This window comes from Zonotrichia albicollis, chromosome 7, assembly GCF_047830755.1.
Source record: "Zonotrichia albicollis isolate bZonAlb1 chromosome 7, bZonAlb1.hap1, whole genome shotgun sequence".
NCBI classification, from domain to species: Eukaryota; Metazoa; Chordata; class Aves; order Passeriformes; family Passerellidae; genus Zonotrichia; species Zonotrichia albicollis.
In genome coordinates this window covers 50728740-50740733 of record NC_133825.1, presented here as the reverse complement: position 1 = coordinate 50740733, position 11994 = coordinate 50728740, and the positions used below count along the sequence as shown (strand labels likewise).

The window sequence follows — 11994 nt, the reverse complement described above, 5'->3', positions numbered from 1 at the left end:
TTACCGAATTTATATGAGATATCCAGTAAAGAAAACAAATCAAACCAAAAAGATGTAATAAAATGAGCAATAATAAAATAACACAATAAAGAAAAAAACACCACTACAAGTAAAAACAAAATAAAGTAATAAAAATGCAAAAAGCAAGCTTTATTCCTCGTATTCTGAACATTTCTTTAAATTCAGAAACCGCGAAACGGTTACTTCCCAGCCCCCAGTGACAGCAGGCGGTCCTCCCCCGCCCCCGCGCCACTCCAGGCCCCACACCAGCCGCCGGCTACCCGAGCCACGCAGGGCGCGGCAGAAAGAACTGGACACGGCCGGCCCCCAGATACTACCGCAGGCGTCACGTCCGTGCTCACCGGCGCTCCCCGGATCAGCTGCCGCGGGGGTCCCGTCCTGGCGCAGCGCCGCTCCTCAGATCGCGCATCCGCAGCTCCCGTCGCTCCCAGCTTCACCGCCGAACTGACGCCATTGCCCCCCAACGCACGCTATTTATGCCCCACGGGCGGACCAGCCAGCCAATCACAACCCGAGGCAGCGCCTGCCGGCTCCACCAATCCCAGCCCGCCCATTTCCGACGCGCTGGGCTCTGTGACTCCCCGCGGTCCCCTCAAGTGCTGCGCCCGCCGCCGCCATTGCTGTGGCCGCGTCCGCCCGCTCCCCGCTGCCTGCCCGTTTCCCTGGACCAGAACCTGATCCCGACCAGGACCTGAACTGGAAGCTCCCGGCCGCCCTTGCCGGCCCCCACAGGGCCTGCCGAGGCAGCGGGGATACAGTTCCGCCGGCTGCCAAAGCGGCGGTGGCGGGAGCGGCGCCTCAGGCGTACGGGCGAGCGGGGCCAGTCTGAGGGGTCGGGCCGCCACTGAGCGGGCTGAGATTGACGGGACAGCGCTCGCATTGAAAGGGCGGCTGTGATTGGACAGGGCGGACGGAGAAAGGCGGGCCGTGATTGGCAGGTTTGGGAGCCGTCAGGCTGAGGCCCGTGGGAGCGTGGGGCGGAGCTCGGGCTGCCCGAAGGGCTCGCAGGCGCCGGGGGTCCCGCTCGCGAAACCCCCGTCCCCTTCTCCGGCCCTCTCTCGTGCCCAGGTCCCGGCGAAAAGACCCCGCAGAGCCCCTACCGGAGCGCCCCATCGGCACTCGGAGCAGGGGGCGGCGAGGAGTGTAGCCCGGGTCGCAAAGGCGGACTCTGCGGGGAGGGCGTGCAGCGCCCGCTGCGGGCTCTGAGCGCCTCTTCTCCCGCCGTGCTTCCGCTTTTGCGGGGTCTTGGCCTGCCCCGACTGGCCGAAGTCAGCACTCTAGCCAAAGTTAAGTGCCCGCGTCCCCCTGCCCGCCCTCCGCCTGCTGGGGGCCCGCTGCTCACCCTCCTTCTCCCCTACAGTGGTCGGATGTTATAGACGATAAAACAATATTGGCTTACCCATTCATAGATTAGCTTTTTGCATCACAAGTATTTTGATACGGTACAACTCGTACTTAACTTTTTACTGCTTTGTATAGTGTAATATGCCAGTGTATATATGCACTGTGTATTTCATATGAATAGTAGTGTGATAAATATATCGTAGGCTTTAGCAAAATGTTAAAATAGAAACTAAAATGCTTCTATGTAACTAACTCCGAGAATGGTGTAAAACAATTATTCTCTTTCTTCTATCTGTGGACTGGCCCTACCAAGTGATAACAGTGACAAAAACAGAGCTTAAGCATGCAGGAATGATTTATCGACTCTTATCGGGCGTTATCAGGGCGTTATCTGTTTTCCTAAGAAATACTTCAAACCTAACATTTGGAAGGAGTTCAGAATACACATCCAGGACTGCCATGCCCTGCAAAGTGTTATCTCCGAGCAGATTGTCTCTATGGTAAACTCTGTCACACTAGAAATGTTAGGAACAGAATTCAAACTATGGCACAAGCACCTGTAAGGAAAAGGTACCTCTGTTCAAGAGGTAGAATAACTTCCACCCTAATGTTTCAGAGTATGTTGACATGACGGCCTAAGGGAGGCCAAGGCCGCCTACAGCTCTACTTCCTAGAACCGCTGGGGTCAGAGGAATACTGCGATGTTTGCAGTTTTACAACTGGAAGGAAAACTGGCACTGGGTCGGGGCGGGGCAGTACCGCTCTCTGTCCACAAGGCGGCAGCAGTACGGCCGCGCTCAGGCCTTTAGGGGCAGACAGAACGGAGGCAGAAGGTGCCAGGGAGCCCTTTCCATTCCCTTCAGCCTCTGCAGCTGTTTTTTCGGTTTCAAGGCACTTGATTGGTTCATTCCTAGATGAAAACGTTATGTCTTCATTTTCAAAACTACTACCCATCTCTAGTCAGTTTCCTGTATACAAATGAGTGGATAGAGAGAGGATTTCTTTCCAAATGAATTTAGAGATAAATTCCTATTATTTGCCAATACCTATAAAAATGAAAAACTTTACAGGTTTTAGCATTCTACACCCACCCCTCCCTGTGAAATTTCTGGCAGTTCTGGGTCCCTCTGGGGGAGGGCAACTCACTTTGACTCCCCCCTCGTTCCCCACTCACCTGCTCTTCCACTGCAGTGGGGCTCCCTCTCCTAGGGACATTAGGGTGCCCCCAATGGCATCAGAGCCCCCAGTCTTCACCCCTTTTCCTTACCCGCAGAGAAGGCACAGAACGAGTCTAATTGCCCTGGGCAGCAGCACAGCGCTTCTTTCAAGCCCTTTCCTCACGTACATTCCCCCAAGAAAGGGACTCTGATGCAACAAGAAAGGGGGGGCAACCCCCAGAAGGGCTGAAGTTCCTCCCCAGCCTCGCTATCACAGGCAAGAGGCAGAAACAGGAACTGACAGTGGAGAGGACACAGGAAAAAAGAACAGGGTGTAGGATGAAATTGACCAAAAAAAAAAAACCAAAAAAAAATCCCAACCAAACAAAACACCCCTGGGATGGGTAGCATGACAGAGAAGGATTAAAAAAGAACAGGGACAGCGAACGTGACCCAAGGGTTCTGTGAGGAACAATGGCACAGGGAGCACCACAGAGCCGCAGAGAATAAAAAAGGAACACGAGTGAGACATGGAGGAGGACAGAGAAAAAGACTGAGTCCTACACACATAGTAAGGACAGAGGGTTACAGAGATAAAGAGGGAAACAAAGACTGAGAGAGGAAATGACCATGGCACATGCAGGTGGGGGAAGGTGGGCAAGGCGCAGCAGAGGAATGGAGAACGAGCGGCATGGCCAGCAGGTCAGAGGCTTACCAAGAGAAGGGTACAATGAGGGACAAGGGCTGGGCCGCAGCTGCAAACAGGTACAGGCCAACCAAAGAACAGTGAGAGAGACAAAGAAATACAGTCATAGTGCAGGACAAGATAAAAAAGGAGAGGAAGAAAGTAGGAGAAATGAAGATGCGGGCAGGGAGGGAGACAGAGACAAGAAGTAGAGGATAGGGATTGAGTAATATTTAATAAATAAATATTGAGTGTTTGTTTCTTGAAAAAAAAACAAAAACAAGAGAGTGAAGTAGGAACAGAAGAGGGAGCAAACAGAACAAGAAAGGAACACAAAAGACACACCAGACAGAGAGAAGAAAAAGGGTGGAAAGTTGGATATAAGGCTGAAAGAAAAACAGGAACAAACCCCAGGACTAAGTATTGGAGAGTGTGACTAATGAAGGTGTCGAAAAATCACCAGCTTGAATAGAACAGATTACTGTCATGGCTCGGCTGTGACCCTTTAATTAACATCCATCTCTTGGCAGGACCATAAACCCTCTGATAAAACATGAGGGAAAACTGAATGGTTGATGTGCTCCAATTTTGGTGCTGCTCAACCCTAATCCCAGCCCATGCCACCAGTGAACACCCTGATCTCTGAGCCTTTTCTTGGGGAAATTTCACCTTTATCCATCCTCTTCCCCCCCCAATATCTCTGTGTGATCAGAATGAACCTGATGAGAGGCTTCTCCATTGCAGGGTCTTTGGAAATCCTGCAGTGACTTGGAGACTGAGCAAGAGGAGTATGTGAAAAACTGGATCCTTTACCGCCAACTAATACCAAACACCTTACTCTGGAGAAGAGAGAACAGCTTGTTTTTACACATCCAAATTCCTTCAAGTTTTAGTATCATGTTTCCTGGCATTGTGAGAAGTGTTTAGCACAGCAAAGTGAATAAAATGGTCTCATTTTCGGAAAACACAACTGAACAAGAACAGACAGCAAAACTACTTTGAAGCAATTTGGGCACACGTTTCCCTTTTTGCAATCTGAGCTTTCTTTTTTATCATGCCTGAAATTCTGAGTTCCTTAGAGTTGCCCCAGTCCTTCCCTCTCAGTGCTGCTCTAAAATGATTTGTATTTTTTGTCAAAAATAATTGTGTTCCTCAGAGAGGGCAAATGCTTTTATTCCAGGTATGTCAGGGTAGGGGAAACCCATAAAGGATATGGTCATCCATTACCTGAATGTAATTTAGACTAATAATTAAAAATGTAACACCATGTGAAAAGACTGTACTAATACTGTGGGAAAAAACAGAATCATCTTGCAGTCATAAAAATTAGAACAGCCTATGTTACATGTTACTGTTGCTCATCATTTTCTCTGGGTGTGGGACAACTGGCTTCATATTTTTTCTTCAGGGCTTTCAAATATACACGCAAACTGTCAGGGTCCAGTCGAGAATTTCTGGCAGTCTGAACCAATCTCATTGCTAACTGGTATGCAGCTCTCTGTTTCATCATCTCAGGAGTGCTCTTCTGTCTGTGCTGTTCTTAAAAATATATATACATTAAAACACGAAATTATGTTCTATTTAAAAAAACCAAACACTAGTATTAGCTATTTTCTAGCCTGTTTTTGATGTCCCAATTCTTGGTTTACATACAAACATTACACCTGTACTCCTTTACCCAAAGGGCCATTTGTGTTGTCAGCTAACAGTGACCTTCAGTATAATCTTTAAGAACTGGCTCCAGAAATACAAAGTTTAATGAAATCTGTTTTCATTAAAACATAGGCAGCACTTATCCTGTAATCTTTCAGAAACTCAAAATACATTTGAATAGTATAAAAACTGTGAAATACAGCATTAAAATTTTCTACTACATACCAAAATTTGTTTTGCAATGTGACTTGTGATTTCCTTTGCATCCAAAATTATGGATGATGGTAGGGAGGACACTTCTGCAGCTTTTATTCCTAAACATATAAAACACAAATCAGGATTTTTTATTATAATTTTTATCCCTACCTTCCATTTTACGCCTTCCAGAATTAACTTAGCCTGTTTTTCTAAAGGGTAAAGATTTAATTTTAATTTTTATTAAAATAATTTCAGTGTATTTTCTCTTTGTGTGTGGGTGGTTTTTTAGGGGCTTTTTTTGTTGGGGGGGAGGTGGTTTTGGGTTTTTCTTGTTTTGGATTTTTTGTTTTTGTTCATGAACAATAAGGTTTGGAGAGATACAAAATTAAATGTCGACTTTGTTTTAATGCTATCTCTGAAACACACCTCAACATCAAGCTACTGCCAGTAATACCGTAAATGGGTAGAATGAGACATATTAGGGGGTTAAAAGGAAAAAAAAAAAGGCACCATGGTGTTAACAGCTTTCTCGGTTTAGGTTTTTTAATTTGGCAGAAAATACAGTGGTTTTGCTAATTGCACTCTCAATTATATCCAGACATCCAGTGGACAGGGATGTCATTTTTCAACTTCTTTGTTGCCAACAGGCACACTTCCAGATACTGACGGTAAGAAAGAGATGTAGATATTTTTTCCTGCCCTAACATGATTTTTTAACTTCTTCCTTTATCCATACCCCTGGAAAATCTGTGGTTCATTGGGTGGTTTAATACTACAGGTTTAAAAATGGAGAAGGGTCATGAAGAGCCCTTGCATCCTTTCTTAGAATATGACTTTACTCAAAGTAAGGTAAAGCCAAGACATGAACACTGAGTTTCTAAAGGTCTCCTGTTCTCAGAAATTACTCTCTAAACATACAGTTCAGTGGAGTTAATGTTGGTCTAGCATCTAAAATTGAGCTTGTGCTGCTGAAGTTAAACAAACTTATTCTGAAATTCCAATCAAGGTGAGTTTTAAGTCCTGTTCCTTGAAGCTTAGCTGGAATAATTTCTAGTCTTCAGTTACCAATAGCTTGCAAAAGTCACATGTAGCTAATTTCCTCTTGCTTAAATTTTACCTAAATCAAGCAATCAACATCCGAATCTAGTATTTGGAAACATACAGATTTCTTTAAATCTTTGTCATTCACTCTTGACCCATAATTAATCAATCTGTACAATCTATACTTTAATTTATTCTGAAGTTAAAAGATAAGTAAATCCACTTTTCAGAGAACACTGATGCTTTTGTAGACCCTCTCAAAATTGTCTTAGCCTAATATCCTGTAAAATTCCTCTCCTTTTTTAAAGAAACTTGATTCCTTTTTGCTAATCAAAAAGGGCCAACCTGCTGTTAACCAGTCATATCACTGCTTATGGCAGACACATCTTCAAGTAACTACAGAACTTAAAGATGTGTCTGCCATACATACATTCGTTTACTTCCATAAGTGCAGATAAAATGAACTCAAGCAGTATATGCTCAGAATTACTCAACTCATTCAAACAGACATGAATCGAGGAAATACCGGCATCAGTAAGACATCAGTAAGAGTTTTTTTTCACTACAAAACATCGTATAAGTTCTTCATACTACCCTAAACAGCTATCTCACTATGTGGTTACCTAAAACACATAATTATTTGGAGCAAATGACAGACCAGCATATCACTCTCTCTCTTTGAGAGAGACACAAACTCAAGAGAAACCTGTCTTCAGAATAAACACTGTTCGATGCCTAATAACTGAAATAATATCTTGTGCAACTTTTGCTAACTGTAAGTCACAGTGGAATACATTACCATAGTTCTTTTCCTCTGTGTACCCTTTAGAAAGTGTGTAAGTGTAAGCAATTTTCTCCTTATTTCCAGCACTGCTTCTCACATGTTGCACTTCAAAATGGTAATTTTCCACATTGGGATATAAAGCGTCTATATGACATAGTTCCAGGAAATGCGTAGCAAACAGTGTAAATGCCTAAACAAGGAAACAAGAAAGAAAATTTATTTTGGCAATGATCCAGAAATAAATTAAAATAAATAAGAAAAATTAAATAATCTCACAGATGTCCAGGTTTTCCTCCAAAACACTGAAAAGCTGTCTTTACACTACTAAAGCAAACAAAAATCCTTAAGGGATGCATTCTAGCACTGCCAAGTACATCTTTTCCAACTGAGAATTCTTCTGCTCATTTCTCAAAAGAAGGAAAACAATATCAGAAACAAAGAAGAATCCACTATGCTTATAAAATCTGACTGGTGTGGATTGGAACGACTGTCAAATGGTTGCTTAATTCTCTCAATGAATTCTTTATCAAAAGTACAAGTGACAAAAAGTATCTGAGCTTTTCAAACCAAAACCCCCTCCTAAGTACTCTGAATAAACTCTGAGGAGAAACAAACACCTGCACACTGAAAAGGTTCATAACAGCCCCCTGAGACTGATCACATAACTAGCAACAGAGGTGAAACTTGCAATCCATCTAAAGTTACCTGCCACTTTTCTAAACAAGTTTCTAACCTCTGTGATCAATTCATAAGTTGTGTGGAACTACCACTGTACTTTGAAAGGTAGCCACCAGGTAAAGAGGTTCACTTTTAACATTCAAGCATAAAGCAAAACTAAAACTAAACTAAATAAGTAAAACTAAACAGACTGGGTTATTCTCTTTCTAGACAGAGTTACAAGCTTGCAAGCAAGCTGAAAAGACATGGTGACCGGTGTTCTAGTTTTAAATGGACTAGAGCTAGTTTTCTTCACAGTAGTTTGTGTTGGGCTGCTCTGGATTTGTGACCAAGACAGTACTACTAACTCACCCATGTTTTAGCTACTGCAGAGCAGCGTTTGCACAGCACCAAGGGCTGTTCTGCTGCCCACCCTGTCCCACCAGCAAGCAGGCTCGGGGGTGTTCATGGAGCTGTAGGGGGACACAGCCAGGATGGCTGACCCAAACTCACCCCAGGGATATCCCACACCATACTACACCACCACAATAAGAACTGTGAGGAAGGAGGGACATTTGGCGTTCTGGTAACAATCACTGTGAGGAAACGGCATTCCTAGGCAGGAAACGACTGAACATCTGCCTGCTAATAGGAGGCAGTGAATGAATTCTGTATTTTGCTTCTGCATATGGCTTTCCTTACTTACTAAACCATCTTTATTTCAGCCCACAAGTCCTTGGGCTTGGGCTCTTGCTTGGGAGCAAGCAAGCAGCTGCGTGGTGTTTAGCAACGGACTGGGGCTAAATCACAACAACCAGTGAACAGAACTGCATCTTACGTCAGCATGTTTCCTCTATCACTGCAATTCTTACTTTTCACTGGTTATGCAAAACACAGATCTAGCCAAGAAATCTTTGCAAAACTGTTGTTAAATTATGAGAAAATACTGTATTTACTTTCAGGATGACAAATCAATTCTAAGGCTTAAATTCCTTTAAAACAGAATTACCTTTAAGTTCAACAGATATTCACAGGCAGCATAACAAATTCCAATACCTTCTTCAGCACTGGTACCTCTGCCAAGTTCATCAATAATGATAAGTGACTTATCATTAGCATTTTGTATGATGTACGTTATCTAGAAAAATATTCAAAGTGTTATCATTCCTACAAATGTGGATCTTTAAAAAGGAAATTTTTATGTTATTCAGATGGAACATAATGCAGAAATTAAAAAAAAATCTCTTGAGATATAGCAATTTTACCTTCTCAAAGCTTTCAAACAGCTGTCAATTCTAATCAAGCAGAGTCACACTACAGAATTATTTCTCTTTTTTGCTGAACATATCACTTACCCTCAAAATTATATCAGTTTGTGAGAGGAAACTGAGAGAGCTTAGGCCCCAACAAATGATAATTTAAGCTGACCCAAATATATTTAAAGTACTATCCAACAAAGCACTGATTTTTATTCACACTGGAATATCTTTCTATTTAAGAGATGCTCAGTTTTCCACAGTTTATCATAAAAGAGAGGAAGGCTGAATTTTTTACTGTTTTTCAAAGTACACACTTTGAAATAGACTAGTACAATTTCTATTAGCTTAACAGTACAAATGGGCCTTGGACCTGGATAGCTATATTTCATACCTCTTTCATTTCCTTCATGAATGTTGATGCGTTTGTTTCAATATCATCATCCATACCTATTCTGGTAAAAATCTGCTCTGCGATTCGAAAAGAACAATACTCTGCTGGGACATAAGAACCTACGAAACAAAAATAAAATACAAGTTTCTCCCATCACTAAAATATTTGCCTGAATACATCACTGGGAAAAAAAAATTACTTTTACATTTGGTTTTTTCCACAGCAGAGAAAGCTTCTTACTTGATAAAGTTTTGTAAATTATGTTCTACCATTAATTTATAAGAAAAAAGTTATTATATAGATAGGATAATTAGGAAGCTTATCAGTGAAACTTGTAAGAAATCATATGCCTGAAGCTGTTTGTCAGTCTAAAGGGATGCAGAACTCTAGGACTGTTTTACATTTCTGTGGCCACTGATTTACTAATCCTAAGAAATGTTAGTTTCCCAAAATCAAGATGATGTTGCCTTTATCAGACTCCAAAGCATAGTAGTTTTACTGAATAGGAAAAAACAGGAACCTTCTGCCAAAAACTTCACAGTCTGCTTTATTCATATTAAGCTCACAGTTTTGAGAGCAATTCCTCAAGAACTTGCAGTTATTGGGGACTGAACCCACAAATGTGCGATGGATAAATTTTATTCTCCACTACTAAGTAGCTTCATTCTATAGAGTTAGGTCTTTGACATGTGCTACCAGACTTACTTTAAAAAAAAAAAGTCATGAGGAATTCCTGAATAAGGGAATGAATCTCAGTTAGACATTACAAATAGCTGGTTTCCTTTTAACTTTAGTAACAGAACCTTGCAATATTTGTTACTACTTTTATTTGAAGTAGTTGATTATTTATCTACTAATTGTACTTGTCTGGAAACATGTTTCTCTATGGAATTTAAGTATGCTTAAAGTAATGTGTTTCTTTTGGATGACTAACACGTGTCTGATCAGCATACTTGAAGGGCATTCACTATCAATCTAGCAGAAGGTGCTAGATTGGATTAGGGTGCTCCAAAGAATTAGGGCATGCAATTGTGCTTCTCTGAAGACAGACTGGGGAGGCTTCAAGACACACAGATGAGGCCCCATATGTTTCCAGCGGCAGATGAAAAACCTTACAGTTGCCTCTATAAGCAATGCAAGAGCTGGTAGAAGAAAATATTCTACAAATTACCTGTTAATATTTTATTTGGCTAAAATGTTATTCTGGAAGCTAAATCACTCAACTTTTATCAATACTTTTAACCAGAAAAAAAATGTGCTGCAGAAGACGATTAATACTGTACACTCTTACTCACCAATCTGTGCCATAATTTGACAGAGAGCAATCTGTTTCAAGTATGTTGATTTTCCACTCATATTTGGTCCTGTAATCATGACAAAATTGTTGCCCTCTGTCAGGTACGTGTTGTTAGACACAGGTTTTTCCATAGCTATCTTTTCAAGAATGGGATGCCATCCTTGCTTGATTGCTAAAGTATCAGTAAATTCTGGACGAACTAAATGAAGAAAAAAGATGTAAAACACTGAGGAGTTAGTGTGGGAACCTTTACATTACAAAGCTAGTATGTTTTGAAATAAAGTTAATTCTTCCAGAGCAGAGCTCTTGGGAAGAATTACCAGCCACTTTCAGGTACAGATTCTCATTACCATGCAAGCCTTCATGATTTATGACTATAAAAAGAAACCCATGACTGAAACTTCATTTCTAAATTAATCTTCTGTGGTTTTGTTCCCTACTAAGTAGGACTGAACTCCTAATAAAAATGCAATAATAAAAAAATGCAGTAATAAAAATGCAAAGAACTGAAGTATTTTTATAAAGTACAAGGGTTGTGGACTCCTGTTACTTCTAGGTATGTACTCTGTATTTGCACGCTAAACAGGAAAGTAGCATTCCTTCTATTTTTGTTATATGTTACCATACTGATTATTTGGAAATGCACCATGCCTACAAAGATCCATTTGATGCCAGAGAACTATCTCTACAGATCTCTGTCAGAATACAGTTCTTTTCTGAACCAATTACACATGGCTCCTTTATCTACCAGCATTAATGGAACAGAAAATGGCATAAACAGAGAGCGTCCATACACTTCATGCTTTTGAGTGGAATATGCTTAAACTGTCTATTTCAAGAGGAGTCACTGGGAAGGTTTATGGCAGCTAACTAGCAGAATTTAATTTCGATGAATGGAAGCAGAAAGAATATCAGCATAAAACTGGCAAAGACAGAGCAGAGACACCCACCTAAAGACTACTGAGACAGAAAAAGAATAGAACCAAACAAAATAGTCTGGTTGTTCTCCATCAGAAGGCTCTTGATCTAACCCATAACAGAATCAAGGAAGAAACTTACCATAATCAGAAAGAGTGCAGGCGTGGGCAAATGAAAGCAGCATATCCAGCATAGACACAATGTCAGACAGCTTGTATAAGCAATGAATGTGTTCATAGATCTCATTCAGTAGTTTACACACTATTCTGAAACAAGACATGGATTCAGCTGTTGCAGGGCACATCTGTCACTTTATAAAACTTACAAAAATAAAGGACGTATAATGTCCATGCTGCATGCCTTAGGATAAAAGGTCACTCATAAAATGCAATCACGTATACCAGATGCGAACAAATGTATAAATTTCTTGGAAGTAAATTAAGATCTTGTACCATCATCTCAAGCTAACATTCTGCTGATGAGACGTAAGACACACATCTCAAATACCAACAGCTCACATGAAAGCTTCACTAAATGAACTAAAAACATAGCTATGGAATCAAGTATGTTTTATTAACATTAATTCCCT

At 41.5% G+C, this 11994-nt stretch overlaps 1 protein-coding gene and 1 long non-coding RNA gene across 8 annotated transcripts in view; one reads left to right on the top strand and one right to left on the bottom strand.

Moving 5' to 3' along the window:
- Positions 1-258: 258 nt before the first annotated feature.
- On the top strand, positions 259-5567 carry LOC141729727 (uncharacterized). Of its 2 annotated transcripts, none has more exons than XR_012581177.1 (2): positions 259-831; positions 3952-5567. It is a non-coding gene; the product is annotated as an uncharacterized LOC141729727 (long non-coding RNA). The 2 variants fall into 2 exon arrangements; XR_012581178.1 differs by having other exon boundaries at positions 259-959.
- MSH4 (mutS homolog 4) overlaps positions 4363-11994 on the bottom strand; it is a 25064-nt gene continuing 17432 nt past the window's right edge. For 5 of the 6 annotated variants that reach the window (XM_014273711.3, XM_026798637.2, XM_005496344.4 and 2 more), the window contains 7 exons: positions 11547-11671; positions 10486-10686; positions 9191-9309; positions 8550-8678; positions 6899-7073; positions 5086-5174; positions 4363-4741 (listed from right to left, as the gene is read on the bottom strand). In XM_014273711.3, the coding sequence (XP_014129186.1) occupies positions 4556-4741; positions 5086-5174; positions 6899-7073; positions 8550-8678; positions 9191-9309; positions 10486-10686; positions 11547-11671 (1024 nt within the window). In that variant the 3' untranslated portion in view covers positions 4363-4555. Of the gene's footprint in view, positions 4747-5085; positions 5175-6898; positions 7074-8549; positions 8679-9190; positions 9310-10485; positions 10687-11546; positions 11672-11994 lie in introns of all 6 variants that reach the window. The other variant, XM_026798639.2, reaches the window with a different exon arrangement.